This window comes from Melanerpes formicivorus, unplaced genomic scaffold (genome assembly GCF_026170545.1).
Source record: "Melanerpes formicivorus ecotype bairdi unplaced genomic scaffold, bMelFor1.0.p_v2 SCAF_48, whole genome shotgun sequence".
Classification (NCBI taxonomy): domain Eukaryota; kingdom Metazoa; phylum Chordata; class Aves; order Piciformes; family Picidae; genus Melanerpes; species Melanerpes formicivorus.
This window is the reverse complement of record NW_027142400.1, coordinates 3,351,636-3,369,057: the sequence shown is the minus strand read 5'-3', so window position 1 is coordinate 3,369,057 and position 17,422 is coordinate 3,351,636. Positions and strand designations below refer to the sequence as shown.

The 17,422-nt window shown below is 42.2% G+C and overlaps 1 protein-coding gene across 3 annotated transcripts; it reads left to right on the top strand.

Moving 5' to 3' along the window:
* Nucleotides 1–116: 116 nt before the first annotated feature.
* Nucleotides 117–17,419, top strand: XRCC3 (X-ray repair cross complementing 3). Of its 3 annotated transcripts, XM_068160239.1 has the most exons (9): nucleotides 121–396; nucleotides 661–918; nucleotides 1,666–1,748; nucleotides 2,098–2,235; nucleotides 3,093–3,305; nucleotides 6,046–6,200; nucleotides 7,764–7,976; nucleotides 11,088–11,134; nucleotides 12,160–17,419. In XM_068160239.1, exons 3-9 carry the CDS (start codon nucleotides 1,694–1,696, stop codon nucleotides 12,380–12,382), a joined length of 1,044 nt encoding a protein of 347 aa, XP_068016340.1. In that variant the 5' UTR covers nucleotides 121–396; nucleotides 661–918; nucleotides 1,666–1,693; the 3' UTR covers nucleotides 12,383–17,419. The 3 variants fall into 3 exon arrangements, with proteins under 3 accessions (XP_068016339.1, XP_068016341.1, XP_068016340.1); XM_068160238.1 differs by lacking the exon at nucleotides 1,666–1,748 and having other exon boundaries at nucleotides 117–396; nucleotides 815–918; XM_068160240.1 differs by lacking the exon at nucleotides 2,098–2,235 and having other exon boundaries at nucleotides 117–396.
* The last annotated feature ends 3 nt before the right edge of the window (nucleotides 17,420–17,422 follow it).

Sequence of the window (17,422 nt, the reverse complement as noted above, 5' to 3'; positions counted from 1 at the left end):
TCAATGCTGTTCCTTCCCCACCCCTGTGGGCGCTGGAAGGCGCACGCGCGGCGGAAATTGCCCGCCCCGCAACCCGGAAAGGAAGTGCGGGCGCGCCCCAGTCACGGACCGAAGTTCCGTATTCGCGGAAGCGTGATAACCAATCAACGAGCAGTGCCGTGCAATGGGCGGGATAGGTTGGCCGCGGCTTCGAGGAGCGGTTCTGCAAAGGCTGCACTGCTGGTGGGACAGTGTGTGTCCTCCGGGTCCCGCCGAGTAGCTTGTGCTACCTCCGGCACTTGGCGAACGCTCCTCTCCACCGCCGCTTCCCGTCCAGTCCCGCGGAACAGATTGCTACTGGAGAGACAAGTGTCCTCTTTGAGGACTTTTGATTGGCTTGCGACTAGCGATGTCAAGGTAAGCCGCTCGCCGATTGGCTGTGGCCTGTACTGGCGGGTGGTTCGTCACGGGAGTGAGGGCGGCGTGGCGGCTTAGGCGCCAAGAAGCTCCCGAACTGGAGAGTTCCCCTCTGCCTGTGTCCCTCCGCTGTCAGCCACCTTCTGAGCCGCATCGAAGGCCCCCGTGAGGGTGCTGGCTGTGGTGAGGAGTCTTCTTCCTGGGCCGGGGGCTGTTAGGCTGATGTTACGGCAGGGCCCGACCGGCTGTTCTGCTCCCCCTCAGTCGTCCTGCACCGCGCTGCCCTCCGACGAACGGACCGTAGAAGGGTGTTGCCGCTCACCGTGCTCTGTCGGTGTCAGCTTCTGTCGGTGCCTTGTCCATGGATGCTCCGGAATTTCCAGTGATTAGGTCCTGGTGATTTTCCTCCCTTCCCCAGTGCCTCAGACGGTGGCTGCGATGGGACGGCTTCGTTACAGTGGAGTCCGCAAAATGGTTTGGAGTCCGTAGGGTCGAAGGTCATCATAATCGAGATTAGTCTCAGTAAGTTTCGACGTCTATCTCTTGTCAGCACGTTGCTGTAAATAGATGTTGCTTGCCTCGAACCAGCTTCTGCATATCCGCTGTTACCAGGATCCATAGCAACCTATCCTGCCTCATGTTAAAAAAAAATAATTGTCCTTTAAGTCATATATTTTATGTAACCCTTCTGTGTCTGCTACCAATTCTTCATAACGATGATCTAAAAAAAATAGTAGCAAATCCCTTAGTACCCTTGTAGGCAGTGATCCTGGTTTAGATCAAACTTTTAAAAGACTACTTAATGTTGTTATAAGAAATAAATTGAATCTAATGTTTGAATGCTAAATCTGCCTTTAGCTAATCAGAAGATAAGTGACTATCCAATGCATGAGTAGTCCTGGATCATTCCAAATTGCACATGCTTGAGATTTTTTTTCCATTTGCAAGTGACTAGCTTGTGTAAAGAGTGGCAGGATGGCAAGGACTGGTCCAACGTATTTGTGAGCTTCAGTCCAGAACAAAAGTGCTACACAAAATTACAAGCAATTAAAATTACTAGTAATTCTTAACTGCAGTATTATTAGTTGAACCTATTAAATGTATATGTGAGGAGATTTCTGCCAACAAGCTGAATCAGTGTTGTTTTTCTAAGATAACTGATAAATCAATTGATAAGGGATAAAAAAGACTGTTCCTGCAAACTTTTCGCGTTGACTTAAGCTTATTCTTTTTTGCATATATATCTGATAAAGGCCACTTTAATAACAGGTAATTTGCCCCAGTGCTGTATCAGGAAATGGTCTGGGACCAGTTTGACTTGAACCCTAAAGTAATTGCTGCCCTTAAGAAAGGTAACTTAATTTACCAATGTCTCCCTAGTAGATCTGTCACCGTTATGTCTTCCTGTACATAGTTGTGTGTTTGTGGGCGAAGGGGTACATCTGTATGGTAACACTTCAGAACTACAATTGGGTATTTCATAAGCAAGTTTTTTGGGTAATCAGAAGCCGTGGCTTTTCCCCATCTCCAATCATAATTTCCGAACAATTTTGTAGCCTGTGTTGATACGTTTAAAGTAACTGTTGCCCGTCTAGCTTACAGGAAAGCAGTGTAGAAAAAATTCAATTAAATAACTAGTAGAAAGTGGGAAAACCTTTGTGCATAAGACAAAAGTATTTATAAAAATTCTTCTAATTTCAGCTGACATAAAATCAGTAAAAGAGATTTTAAATCTCTCTGGTGCAGACTTGCAAAGGCTGACGAAATTGTCCAGTGCAGATATACAGTGCTTACTGAAAACAGTCTCTTACACACTGAGGAGAAACAGTATGCATACAGGTAATACAGTCAATTTGGGGGGGAAGTTTTACTTAAATCTTAAAATACTGTCACTATGAGAAAAGAAATTTCACCTCCTCATTGACACAGTAATGTGGTTTTGAAAATTAAAAGTGGTTTTGCTATGCTATAGTAAATTATTTAACTTTCCTAAGGATAGCTCCTCTGAGACCTTGAAGGTAGATGGAGGTGGATGGGTGTCAATTGTTCAGGATTAAGCCTGCCTGGAACAGGACAAAATGATTCTCCAGTCTGGAGAACTTGGATGAGAGGGGAAAATGCTCCCCTCTCCCTTTTGGACTAAGACTAGGTTTAAAACTTACTTGATCATATTATAAGATGATTTGATAGAAACACCTCATTCCAAACCAAGCAAGACCTAATACTCCTCCAGTAAAAATGCTTCATTGCAGCTCTGTACTTAGAATTTATTTCTTGGTGATTTGCATATACCTTCAGGCTTTGGCCAGATGCTTGGAAGGCAGTTTCAGAATCTGCTATAGCCTTCCATCTCCATAATTGCTGTGTTTGAACCTTGCTGGCAATACTTTCCCAGAGTGTAGCTTTCCATAGACACTCCTTAGAAGCAGAGAAAGATAACAGTTTGAGGCTCATTGTAAACTGTCGATTTCTGAACAGGCACTCAGTAGGTCCTTTGGGAAACTGGAGGTGGGGAATACCAAGCTGAATTAGAAAAAATTGTTAGCAAGAAAGAAGAGTCCTCTGTAGAGCTAAACCTGCTGTACAGTCTCTATTTTGTGTCATTGTATGACAGAAAGATACTAAATGAATCTCCTTTCCTTTTTTTTCCCCCCTTTATTTTTAACCATTTTAAAACAAAATGTCGATCCCTGCAGCACTTCAGCTCTACCAAGATAAAGATCATCTCACCTCTCAACACCAAAAGCTAAGCCTAGGATGTTCAGTGCTAGATTCTTTGTTAAAAGGTGGCATTCCTTTAGTTGGAATCACAGAACTTGCCGGGGAAAGTTCTGCTGGGAAGACTCAGATTAGTTTACAACTGTGCCTTTGTGTGCAGTATCCATATGAATATGGTGGACTGGAGTCTGGTAAGTACTGAACTGTAAGTATTGATTAATTTGTCATTTTGGGGAATATATACTGCCTTTAAGAACATTGTGAGTGCATTTAGGTAGCTGCCTGTATTCTCTGCATGTCTTGCCCTTCTGCAGTAGCATTAGCAGTAAGCTAGTTACTTAGTAAAGTGTCTTTATAGAGGAAAGCATAATCTGCACAGGCCCTGCTTCACAACATCATTTCATACAAAATTACTATTGGCTGTTGTTTACCTGCCTGCCACTCTGGGTTAAACTAGACACATATATGAAAACTAGGCAGTATATGAAAAATACTGCTGCCATAAGTACTTACTGACTTACTGGGTAATGGCTTGTCAGATATTTTTCCACAAGCATCTCTGGCATATGGTTTATATTCCCCAGTTGGGGGTTTCAAATAATATTTAGTTTGCTAGCAATTATTACTGACTAAAATTGATGGAGATGTAATTGAAGAATGATACTGTTGTTTTCTACCTGCAATTTTGCTGGGCTTGCCAAAGTCTATAGGATTATTCTTTGGTTAGAGTATGGGTTTTTTTAGCTATCACATTCATCTTACTCTTTTTTTAAGTATCATATACTGTTTTAGAAAGAGAGGAAACTTTTGTCACTTCTGAGATTTCAAGGTCCTGGCATTCTGCTTTAGGTGTGTTTTGGCTGTGATCTTGCAGCACTATGTTTAATTTGGCAGCACAGTGGTTTGTTGTGGGGAAACTTAATTATTTCTTATATCCACCCATGTGGAAAAATCATGGAATGTTCAAATGAACATCTTGTTTAAAGGACAGTAATTACTCTGTGGTTTACATAACTTTGCTCTAAGTTACATCATTAATCAGAGAAGAAGCATATGTATTTTGTTGATTTCCTTCATATGTTACTGCTAACTGCTGCAAATAGTTTGCATGCAAATAAACTTTCATTCACACCCCTGCATTTCTCCCTGTGTATGTTGGAAGAAAGGAACAAACCAGAACACAGTACAGAAGGTGGTGCCCGACATCTTAATGGCACTCTTGTCTCTTGTACCAGGCAAAAATCTTCCTTGTAGGGCTACAAAATGGCAAAGCTTTTCATCATTTGAAGATGTGTCTTGTTCCTTAAATGCTTAGCACTTGATTCTATTATGCTTCATCACCTCTGTGTTCCCCATCTGCTCACTGTTTCACAGCAGGTAGGATAGAATGGCCACCATATCAGTGCTCTTGTGAGAAAACCAGGGCATTGCAGAAGGGCTGAGAGAACAGAACTTTTGAGAATTTCAAAGGCATGAAAGGTAGAAATATCCTGCTGCAGGAGCCGGAGAGCTAAGGGAGTGGTGGAATCCTAATTCTTGCACTTTTTAAACTCTGTGTGGTGTCTTGCCATGTGTTAAACTGCATACAGTCACAGCAGCAGATACTGGCATAACTTAGAACACAAAACTTGGTTTCTCTGCAGTCTATAAATAGATTGTGTGAAGCTGGTTGCGAGAAATACAAGAATTAAAAGTTTATGTTAAATATGGGAAGTTTTATTCTTCAGGAAACTGGAGAACAACCTTTAGCAACTGTTACTGAAGTCTGGAACTATCAATGGAAGACTGATCTCAGTGCTAAAACTTTGCTCATGATTTTAAATTATAGTGGGTTGGTGGAGTTGTTTTAGTGCCAGAAGCTTCTTTTAGGTGGTGATGCTGAAATACATTTCTCTAGATGGTATAGATTTATTGTGTGTTTGTTTCATTTGACTTATCTTGTTTACAATTCTCAGTGCAAGGAGGGTGGCAGCAAACAGAAAGTGGGACATCCCTTGCCTCAAGGTTATGTTTTTGCCATCCTAAGAATGTCAGTTATGGTCCATCATGTGTTGGCTGAATGTATTTTATATGCCCATATTCATAAGGAATACATGAATATAATGTGGCAAATTCATATCTATATTAGAATTCTGAACGAGGAAAAATACTTGCTACTGATTCTGGGTAACAAGCTGGTTTGGTGTGTATAACCCTCTAAGTATTAGCTGATAATTTTGGCTAGTTGCAATGACATTAATTCTTTTGTTCTTTTAAACAGCAATATATGCAATATTTTCTTTATTTCCCCAGTTTCTGTGTGGTTAATTTTCTCTGCAATAGAGAAACCAGAAACCACAGTAAAAATAGAGGCATCACTCACAGTACTGTGATGGAAATATAATGCATTTTGTCTAATCTGCTGGTTTCAGGAAGAGTTAATTAGGCTGAGGTTGCATGAGTGATCCTCTTTAAACTGCTTTACTAACTGTGGCAGTAAGTACCCTCCATATGTAGATTTAAAACAAGAAACTTGAAAGCAGTGAGTGAAATTAATCAAAATACTGTGTACTGGATTTGTCTGAGTTGGTTCATTTTATTCATAGAATAGTGGCTGTATTCTGCATTTCTGACCAAAACAGACTTCTGCAGCATTGCTCTATTTATGATACTCATTATCACCCAGGTTAGATGGTCAGGTCTTGAAGCTGTGCAAAATGAGTGTCACCTAGTGGGGAGTGCAGAAATACAATTGTGTCAGGAGGCAAAGAGAAAAAGGACCTGGAAACTACACGAAGGTCACAGGAGTGTTTTTTCTGTTGTTCATCACTGATTCAGTAACATGAATTTCCAGGTACATACACCCATCTTTTGAGTGTAGAGTGCATGGCTTTGTTTTTGTGCCATTAACAAGCCTGGTTGTAACAGCAGAGGTGGTTTCCTTGACTGTAGGAGCTGTCTACATTTGTACAGAAGATGCATTCCCAAGTAAACGCTTGCAGCAGCTCATAGATCAACAACATAAACTGCGTGCAGATGTTCCAGCTGAAATCATACAGAAGATCAAATTTGGAAACAGTATTTTTGTTGAGCATGCAGCAGACCTGGTAAGTAGTAGCACAAACTAAGAATGTGTAATCATTACACTATAATCCAGTAACCACAGGGTTGTTTGGTGCTTTTTTCTTATACAGGAAACCTTTCAAATTTGCTGCTGGAGAACTGTTGATTACAGTGGTTTATTATGAAATATATTAAAAGATAAGCAGTAGAATAAATAATGTATTAGATTTTTGTGAGTAATTATGCTTATTAAAATGTAGTAGATAGATCTATTTGCTACTAGTTTTGCTGCAGCTTCTAGGGAGAGATCTTCGTGGAGTTTGGAGGAGATATATATATATATATATATATATGCAAAAGGCAATGTGCTCCTGAGTAACTTGCAGTGTAATATCAGAGCTGTTAAACTGCAGATTCAGCAGAGGGGAGGAAAGGGTACAAAAAACGATGCCTCAATTAGGTCCTGGCACTCCTGGCCTCCTCTTACTGCCACATAAGTTACACCTCTGGTGTTCTGAGTGTCCAACCCAGTAGGTGGACACAGGAAAGCGTGCATGTCTACCCATAAATCCTGAGCCCTATAAATTTGTCTGCAAAGTCATTCTCTTCCTCTTTCTTCCTTCTCTGCTCCCATGGGAGATGCTCCCTGTTGGGTAACAGTGCAGGCCTCTTAGGCCTGTCTAGGCCTAATGCCAGGAGGAGAAGGGGGAGGTAGTCTCAGACCTGGCCTGCCTGAGACTAGCCTAGAAGTGGGGGGGGAAGAGCGAGCCCTGGGGGTTTTGGGTACACCCTCAGGTGGGGAGAAGGGAAATGTTGGGGACCTTTGGGTGTGGTGTAAGGGACTCTATGCTTTGGGCTGTCTTTGCCACTATGCTTTGCAATTTCTGTAAAACACCAATTGCTTTTTCCATTTAAACTTTCCATAGCTATCCAATCCATTTGTGTGGGTGTCATTCTTTTGTCCCTCTTGGGACAATAGAGGATCTGTCCTTCCTCACACTGTGACAGTAGAACTGGAGAGGAAAGGTGCAGACTTCAGTACTGTATTCTTACCTTGTGAACCCACGTTTTTCTCTTGTTTTGTTGTGGGTTTTTTTCTAAAGAAGCCATGAATAAGCTCTTTATGGCTCAAACATCAGAAGTTCTGCTTTCTCTAAGGCTTGAAAGTACCACTTGTTAAATCATTCCAGTTGTTGGGGGTTTTTTATTTGTAGTTGGCAAGTGTAAGAAGATCTTGTACATTAGCACACTTGTTGCTTATTGGATGTGTGGTCCAGGCAGCAGCTCAGCTATCTTCTCCATCTCCCTTTCATTGGAAATCTTAATTGAAGTTCTGGAAGTTTCTGAAGTTTCTGGAAGCTACAGAGTATGTTATTGAAAAAGGAGAGAATCACCCTGTAGTAGTAGTGTGTACACCTCTCTAAAATAAAAGTTATCCACTCTCTTGAAGTGGTTACTAGTGAGACTTACAGATCCACAGACTCACTTTATGACTAGAAACTCCGTCAGCTTGCGTTTCAGCAATTACCCCTGTAAGTCGCTGTCTTGATTTTACAAGCAGAGTTATTTGAGCTGTTTTCATGGTGACCATTTGTATTCCGTGCCAGGATGCCTTTCACAACTGCATCACTAAAAGGATCTCGCTGCTGCTCACGAGAGGCATGGTGCGGCTGGTGGTCATAGACTCTATTGCTGCTTTGTTTCGATGCGAGTTCGGCGTTTCGGAGTCTGTTACGAAGGCTCGGTATCTGCAGACGTTTGGAGCACAGCTTCACAGCTTAAGCACTAAGTTCAGGACTCCAATAATGTGCATTAATCAGGTATGACATCTAAACTGCTTCTCACTGTATAGAGACCATTTAATAAATGGCTAGGGCAGGGCAGGGAAAATCTGTGCATGCAGATTTCTTGATGTTGTGTTTAACACAGTCAACCAATTGGATATTAACAGCTGGTGGAAACTTAAGCTTCCTTAAACTGATGAACTTTAGTAAATTCTCAATTCTCAAAGTTTAAGAACATCATTTAAGTTTTTGTAGACTGTTAATGCTCTCAAAGGGTGTCCACTAAAGCTAACCAAAATAGGTATGTATAGTAACTGCACAAAGCATTGAACTAAATTAAGAATTCTTTCTTAATGGTAATTTCAAATGTCATTGCCAGCAGGATTGCTCTGGGTGCTCTGCATGTGCAGTTATATTCCACACAGAAGACAGTGAAACTCCAGGGACTTGGCTGCATTTCTGTGTAGCTCAGCATTTTGAGTAACTGCTGAGATTACTAACTGCTGAGATTACTAAAGCATTAGAATGCACAGAAGCTGACTCAAGCTGAACAAAAAAAAGGTCACAATGATGCTAGTCAAAAAGAGTATTCTAGGCAAGACACTGCTTCTGCCCTGTGGAAGCAACATTCCACTGCTCTTAGCCTAATTGCAAATTAGGAGCACGTGAATGCTGGAGATGAAGCATTCAACCTTGCACTGTGATCTGAGAAAGCACTAACTAAATGTGCAGGCAGGGCACCATTGGGAACCTTCCTTTCTGGAAGGCCCTTCCATCAAGGGAGTAAGTACTCAGCCCTGAGGTTTCATCACAGCAGAAGAAAAGGGGTAGGGAGAAAAGCTGAGCTTGAGAAATCACAGAGAAGAATTTTATATTAGGAAGAAAGGGGTTCTGGAAACATCAACTGTTGTTTAATTTGCTTCTGTTCCACAGAAGTTCTGGAACTACAGAATGGGCAGTGTGTAAAACCTGCTATAACTGGAAGGGAGTGTGTTGGAATTGATACACAGCAGTAATCTGAACAGCTTTCAGGCACGCAGGAGTTTTATTTTCAGTAAGATTCCGATTGAGGAGGATTTAGATTTCAGCCTCAAGTTACTTCTCATTTTTTAATGAACTTTTTCTTGCATAATCATAGAATCATTAAGGTTGGAAAAGACCCCTAAGATCATGAAGTCCAGCTGTCAACCTACCATGACCACTGAACCATGTCCCAAAGTGCCATGTCTGCACTTTTTTTTTAACCACTTCCAGTATGTTTTTTGAACACTTCCAGTGATGGTGACTCCACCACTTCCCTGGGCAGCTTATTCTAATGCCTGACCACTCTTTCAGTAATTAAATGTTTCCTAATATCTTATGTAACCCTTCCCTGGTGCAACTTGAGGCAATTTCCTCTTGTCCTATCACTTGAGAGAAGAGACCAACACCTACCTCACTGCAACCTCAGATAGTTGTAGAGGGCAGTAAGGTCTCCCTTCAGTATCCTCTTCTCCAGACTAAATCCCAGCTGCCTCCCCACGATGGGAGTTTTACATCGATGCTGACTCACAATAATGGAGGTCACTGAATGACTGCAGCCTGGCCATTTGCTACCAAAGAGTCCTTCAGGACTGTGTTCTAAGGAAGGTGATGTCATGTCTGTGGTTACAGAAATAAATTGTGAATATAGCAGCATTAAGGAAGGTGGTGGCTCTGAAGTAAACCATTCTGTACTTTATATTTAGAGAAGTGCTTATAATTTAATTTGCTGCAATTTGTGATGAACTTGTGTGGAAGAATCATTAAAAACAGATGAGGTCAAGATGTGTAGATTTTTTCTTGGCTTCAGTCAAGGGCAAACTGCTCCATTAAGCAGGCCTTCAAAGGTGGTGAAATCATTGGAAACAAGACACAATGGAGGCAGTCCGGCTTCTGTACCATTTATCTGAGTCCATCATCAGTAAATTTGCGGATGACACCAAGCTGGGGGCAGGAGTTGATCTGCTGGAGGGTAGAGAGGCTTTGCAGAAGGACCTCAAGAGGCTGGACAGATGGGCAGAGTCCAACGGCAACGACATCCACGTGCTGGGTTCTGCACATTGGCCACAACAACCCCATGCAGTGCTACAGGCTGGGGTCAGAGTGGCTGAAGAGTGGCCAGGTAGAGAGGGACCTGGGGATACTGGTCGATGGTAGGCTGAACATGAGCCTGCAGTGTGCCCAGGCAGACAAGAGGGCCAATGGCATCCTGGCCTGCATCAGGAACAGTGTGGCCAGCAGGAGCAGGGAGGTCATTCTGCCCCTGCACACTGCACTGGTTAGGCCACACCTCAAGTACTGTGTCCAGTTCTGGGCCCCTCAGTTTAGGAAGGATGTTGACTTGCTGGAACGAGTCCAGAGAAGGGCAACAAAGTTGGTGAGGGGTTTGGAGCACAAGCCCTATGAGGAGAGACTGAGGGAGCTGGGGTTGTTTAGTCTGGAGAAGAGGAGACTCAGGGGTGACCTTAGTGCTCTCTACAACTACCTGAAGGGAGGTTGTAGACAGGTGGAGGTTGGTCTCTTCTCCCAGGCAACCAGCGCTAGAACAAGAGGACACAGTCTCAGGCTGTGCCAGGGGAGGTTTAGGCTGGAGGTTAGGAAGAAGTTCTACACAGAGTGATTGCCCATTGGAATGGGCTGCGCGGGGAGGTGGTGGAGTCGCCGTCACTGGAGGTGTTCGGGAGGAGACTTGATGGGGTGCTTGGTGCCATGGTTTAATTGATTAGGTGGGTTGGGTGATAGGTTGGATGCAATGATCTTGAAGGTCTCTTCCAACCTGGTTTATTCTATTCCATCTGCAGACACAGCCTTGGAACAGTCCAGGTGGGGACTGTTGTTTGTTGTTTTGTCGACTGTTGCTTTGTTGTTTGGTTTTTTTAAGAAATGAAGCATCTGGCAGTAGTCAAATTCATATAAGCTGTAGCCACCTAAATAACTGTAGTGCTTTAAACTGAGCTAATACTTCACAACTCCCTCTTAGTTCACCTTCAAAGAATAAGGGCTGGCTTCATATGCAACCCAACAAACTTGGATTTTCCTGGCTTCATTCCCCTCCCTGCCCTTCTGCTTGCTAAGAACAAATGCATAACTGCAGGTCAACTTCAAATGTCCTTTTTCTTGCTTTAGGTGACGGATGCAGTGAGCGAGTCAGAAGCTGCTCTGTGTGGTTGCAGGTAAGTCATGTGCACAGGAAGGTCACACACACAGCGCTTAACTACTCCACTTTTTATAGCTCCCATATAAACTACCAGAGCGTGTTAAGAGCAGCAGTGCATTTGCCCAACAATGCTGTATTTTTGCTGGAGATCAGCAATAACTCATGTGCTGTAAAGTGGAAGAAACTGTCATACACACTTACGTGGTAATCCCTAATCAGCAAGTTAGGGGGAAAAATTCCCTGGAGTTAATGGCTGATGTACTTGCTTACACAAGAGTATTTTTGCATCTCTTCTTGTCCCTGTTAAAACTATGCATTTTCTGTCTGCTTGAAAAAAAATGTAGCAACAAAACCTCATTGGTTGGTTTTGTTAGTTGCTTAAGAACAAAAAAAGGAGTGTCTTTTAACACCAAGGTATTAACAGGATTCAAACATGCATACTTGTTTGAATGCTAACTGTAATCTGGATTCCCTAGATAAGCTAGGTACACATAGCTGGTTTTGAAAGCAGTTAGTTGTGGCCCCCACATTCAGAAGCTGATTCAGAACAAGGATAAGGTTCAGGTATTTCCCCCCGGTATCTTGGAATTCTATTAGTGGAGAGATTGCACTTTGTAGGAACAAAAACTTGGTTTTAACTTTGGGTTTAAAGTGGCACGTCTGCAGTGCTCTATCCACATTTCTAGGTACACCTTGGAATGCAATCCAGGGATATCAGTTACACAATTCACATATTCCAAAGTTTAACCATTTCTCTTGCATTTTGCTATTGCAAGAGGGAACCTGTCAAGGCAGAGGTGGGTATCAGCATGGCTGTAGTCGGAAGAATGACTGAATTACTCTGTATGGGAGTACTTCTCTTCCAGTTGTTACCTTGCAGTAAGAGAGAACCTAGTGCATGGGTTTGTGAGTAGACCCTGGGATCTCTGTCTGCAAATCTAGAAATGGTAGATCATTTCTTCCAGTACAATTTTGTTACAACAGAAGGTATTTGATACTAAATTCATACACGCAGCAACCTTCTAATACTTTTTTTCATAGTCTAGTGGATAACAGAGTCATTCCAGCACTTGGAATGAGCTGGGCAAATCAACTGCTCATGAGACTGATGGTCAGCCGAGTGTTACAGCCTGAACAATCATCTGGAGCTGCATCTCGCCACGCTGGAAGTGTGAGGACTTTAAGAGTAGTTTTCGCTCCCCATCTTCCTTTGTCCTTTTGCTACTACACAGTAAAATTGGAAGGTGTAAAAGGAATAAAATAATTCCTTTACATATGAAAGCATCTTCATCCAAAAAATTGTACCAAAACTACCTTGCTTCAGGAAGAATGACCAGTAAAGGCAACTCTGAGTGCAGAGAGAGAGACAAAGAAGTGGTGATACGACCACATTAAGCCTTGTCTACATTGTGAAAGATCTTTTTATACTTGTAGGTATGGTCACCAGCTTGTCCTCACAAGGGGAGTCTTCTGAAAGAGTGAGGCTGTGGGCAGGGGGAGGCTGCACAACAAAGTGTGATGTGGCAATCCCCATGTTAAGGGAGGCTTGATTGCTAATTTCGTTTCAGAGCATGCTACTCGAGAAACAGCATTTACTGCAGTTGTGTACTTCTCTGTTTCCAGGCCCCAGGGGAATCAGGGTGAACCAGTTAATAGTGCCTGCTACTGCTTCTGGCCCTCAGGCTGCTGTTACCTATAAGCATTCTATCTGTAGGGCCTCAGAAGCAGCACAAAGAAGCTACCGTCTTTTAAAACCACTTGTTATTAATACTGGGATCAATAACAAATTAGCAGAAAAATATTCAACATCTTGCTGCAAGAATTAAAATTTTACTTGTTTTGTACCAGGTGGACAGCTCTAGCTTTATAGAACTTCTACGGGTGGTTTGGTTTATTGAAGTGGTTCTTTTCACTCTTTCTGCTTTCTATTCCCTTCCATGCACAGCAAAAATCTCTGTAGCCTCTTCCATTAAAAAAAATACCAAACTACATCCCCCCTCTCCCCTCCCCTTGCTCTGTTTGCCCATGGCTGAAGCTCTCTAACCAGGTGGTTTCAGAGCCAGGGCTCTCTTTGTATTCTTCCCAACATGCTGCACACCTCTGTGTTCCGCTGGAATTGAACAGCATTCTTCATCATCTTCTGGAGCACTCACTGTTGCATCTTCTGTCCTTACCATAGTCTGTTTGCTAAGCTGTGCTTCTGAAGATTACCTCTAGCTGTTTTCATCCTTCCATGGAGCTGTTACTCTTCTCAGGGTTGTTAGAGCTGTACACTTTTTGTTTCTTTGCACTGTCACATCTTCAGTTGTGCTCAGATTACTGCTATGCTATCTGCTTTTTTCTTGTCACTGCTGCAGTCAGTGAGACAGCTAATTGAAGTCACCTTGCCAGAGACCTTGCTTGGCCTCTGGTATGTGGGTATGCACCTTACCAGTGTATAATGGCCATTTTGTATTACATACTTGTCACACTCTCAGATTTTCCCCTGTCTTCCTGCTCCCACAAGTTGCCCAAACAAGAAGGCTACCAGGGTGTTAATGTTTTTCTCTCTTTTGGCAGATGAGAACTTCTTGTTCTCCATAGGGTAAACAATAAAACCTTCCATAAATACAGGTTCAGAGGACTGCCTCTTACTCAGTAGAAGTCCAGATATATTCCAGTATGTTCTTCAGGTTCACTATATTAGTGAAAAATGCAGCTCTTCTACCTTACCCCAGTAATACTCTAAGGAGACAGCAGCCACCTTTTCTTGTGGAAAGATGCAGCTGGGTAACAGAAAGGGAAAGTTTTGCCTAGCTTTACATGGGCTGAGCTGGAGCTCTCTGGCAGAAGACCTCTCAAAGTCCCAGAAGAGGAACTGTGTAACAGTCTCAAGGAAGTTCAGGAGGGTAACATACAGTCACACCTTGAAGCTAAAGAGAGCTCCAAGCAAGCAGAAAGAAGAATGAGTTGCTTTCAGTGCCTTCTGAGATATCTTCAGTCATTGGAGGGTGCCTTGTGTAGATAGCGTAACATTGTCTTTCAGTCTCTTTTCTAAATGTCTTTATTCTCTGTATTTGGAAATGAGCATGGCCTCAGGTGTTTTGTAATAAAAATCAAGCCATGAGTCTTTGAAGTCTTTGTGTACTCAGTCTAAGGGAAAAGTTAGTGCAGTACAGCTCAGAGGCATGGCTCCCTCAGTCTTCCAGTCCTTGTGTCCCATGCCGTCCTGTCAATGAAGGTAAACTAGTGCAGCACAGGTAACACTCCAATTATCTTCCATCCCTTGCCTCTGTATCTGGGACAGGAACTTCAGGCAATATATTGCTCATCATGTCCTACTAGTTTGATTTTTAACAAAAACAAAGCCAGAGATGGGTGTAGCTGGTTAGTGGAAGTCAGTCTAACTCCATCTGAACAGTCACCCACAAAAACCAAATCAAAGCCCAGGCTCCAATCGTGGGAGCCTGTCTTCGGAACAGTCTGATACACATATTAACCTTGGTTTTGGAGTATTTGGATAGCTCTTTCTGCAACCTGACTGCTTGCAGCAATGAGATGTGTTAAAGAGTCAGAGGGGGGTCTGTAACCCAAGTCCCAGTTTGCTTGATGAAAAGCACTTTTACTAATAAATTCAAGTAACAGCTTACTGTCTTCCTCTCACTGCCCACATTGGTTCTTAACTCTCCAGCTGGAAGCTTAAATCTGAGGAACTGAATGTCCACCTGCAGTTTCTGCCCCTTTCTGTAGTTACTCACATCCAGCCAGAAATCAAAACTGTTTGTCTGGCATTAGTACAGCTTTGGAGGTGCAAGCACTCATGAAGACTACACAAGCATCTGTCCTCTTTGAAGCCTTGTGTCAAAGTGTTGAGGTATGCTTAAGTTTTAATAAATGCAATTTAAGAAGCTTCCCTTGACACAGCTTTATTCTCTTTGGATTTCACAATTGACACTTGTTTCTACACAGGAAAAAAAGAATGAGTTTTTACAAAGAAGATTTACATTCTACACTGCATTAACTCTATCATCTTTATCCTGTCAGATTACAGTTAAATATTTTTTTTACACATTGAAACATTAACACTTGAAAAAGTTTTGAAGTTTCAAATGAATCTAGGGGTCTGTGATATATTAAAGAGCCTTTTTCAAGCAGGGAGATCATACTGGGCTCTGAAAACATTGCTTTGGAAATCTAGAAGCAAAGTAATTGGTGCTTGGTAAAGAATTGACACAACTGAGCTATTGGACGGAGTCTCATTACAAGTTTCTTGAGGAAGAGACAGTGAACTACTGTTTGTTACAAATAACATTTGTGGAAGTTTACTTTTCAGCAGTTTTCTGGGGTAAGACAAGCAGGAATGATGCAATTTAAGCTTTTACTTACAGACTTGGTAACTTTCCATGTTTGAACTGGGACTTGAGTGTAAGTATAGGGAGCCTCAGGACTGATCTGATTTTAAAAGCTACTTCCCTGTGCTTGTTTCTCCTGTACACTTTTTAGTCTCTCTTTTCTTGCCAGTGCAGCCACTAGAGCAGCCTCGAGCTCTCTGATGTAACTGGAGCATCCCATGAACTTCCAACTACAGTTCTCATGTAAAAGCAGCCATAGTAAAGAGCAGTTTTGTAACTTCACTGTGAGAATAAACAAATTCTCAACAACTCAGGTCTTTCAACCTCTGTCATCAGATGGTGGCACTGTGGATTGCTTCTTGCTTTGCTGCTTTGAGCTTTAACATAAACCCACCAAAAACTCTGACCATGACAGCTCAGTGTCCTGAGACTGCTGTGAGTGGTTTATTTAAGAAAATGTTAAAATTAATCACAGGAATATTCTGGATTTCCCACAGATCTAAGCTACTGGCGGGGGGGACGTTTACATCAAAGTAAGTGAAGTTACTGGAATTAAAGGGTAACCATCACAGCACCACATCTTTCAACATTTTTTCTCTCAGTACAGGCTGACATAACCTGCAATGCAATTCTCATAGCAGCTTCCAGACAAAATACATGACCTGTGTAACAGAAACTAAAGTAACTTGAACGCATCAAGTATTGTAAACACTTTCAAAGCAGCACTGCACCCCCCTTTTGCTACATATTTACAACCGAACCATGCTTTTCCCAGAAGCGTACCATTTGGATTCAAATGGTACAATTAAGCACAAATATTTCTCAAACTTCAAACCGTTTTATTACCATTCAGGAGGGCTTGTGAGGGGACGGTGGAGATGGTGTTCTAAGAAAAGGTACAAACTCTAGAGAATGTGTCCAACTGTGTTTCTGTTAAGTGCTATGTTCTATCCCTGCAGTGCTGCAAGCACAAACATCACAACAATAGTCCAGATATTCCTCTAGGAGAGAAGCAAATCATGAAGCAGTCACACTTTACAGTAATATTTTACAAAGTCTAAACTCAAGACCAAATATTGCCTAAAGGCTGGCACACAACCAGACAAACCCAAGGGCAGCAGGCACCTTTCCATCAGTTAACAGTTCCATGTATGACCCTTGCTGACTATGCACCCCAGAAGAACCAGCCACTGTTTGTAGGGGGTTCTAGAGGAAGTGGGCTAGCCTGGAGTCCTTATTTTGTTTTTAATGATGTTTCACCCTCACCCTTCTGGGCAAGGCCAAATGCATTGAAGACAAAACAGCGCTGCTAAGGTTGCAGTTTTCCTAACAAGATGTCTTGTCAGTTTTCTGTTTCATCAGCACTGTTGATTCAATTTGGTACTGAAGACACCCAAGAACTACAGGACAGGGTGTTCTGGTTTTACACTTTATGCAGACTGTGACAACTGGAACAAAGGAAATTCCAGAAGAAAGTCTTACATAAAAGCCAATTGAGAAGCCCACCTGAAATCTAAATGCATACAAACCATGTCCTGCACACAGTTCCTTCAGATTCAAACACAAGAAATGTTAACTTGACTCTGTTTTTGTACAAGTTCTTCTCAAACTGCAAAGAGCTCACTGGTTCATAACTGTAAGGGCCTGGCTATCATCCATAGCCATTTAGAGAAAAAAAAGTCTTGAAATTTGTTTTCTCTCTGAAAAACAAACAAAAAAAAACCCTTTTACAGGTAAAAACTGTTTAATAAGCAGTAGCTCAACAACTTAATCTTCCAACACACTTTAAAATACTGTAAAAAGGTTTAAAACATTTAAAAGCACAGTGCTGGTAATGCCACCAACAGTAAGGTCCCGAACAAGAGAACTCCTTCACCATCACCATACCATAGTCTCACATTTTCCAAACATCATGTACACTAACCTGGCCTGGTCAAATAGTTTATTGCTATTTACACAAGTTGGTCTTTTTC

Coding starts and splice junctions, on each gene's coding strand:
- XRCC3 (XM_068160238.1), top strand. Junction 919..2,097: donor CATAATCGAGATTAGTCTCA/GTAAGTTTCGAC, acceptor TTCTAATTTCAG/CTGACATAAAATCAGTAAAA. Junction 3,306..6,045: donor ATATGGTGGACTGGAGTCTG/GTAAGTACTGAA, acceptor CCTTGACTGTAG/GAGCTGTCTACATTTGTACA.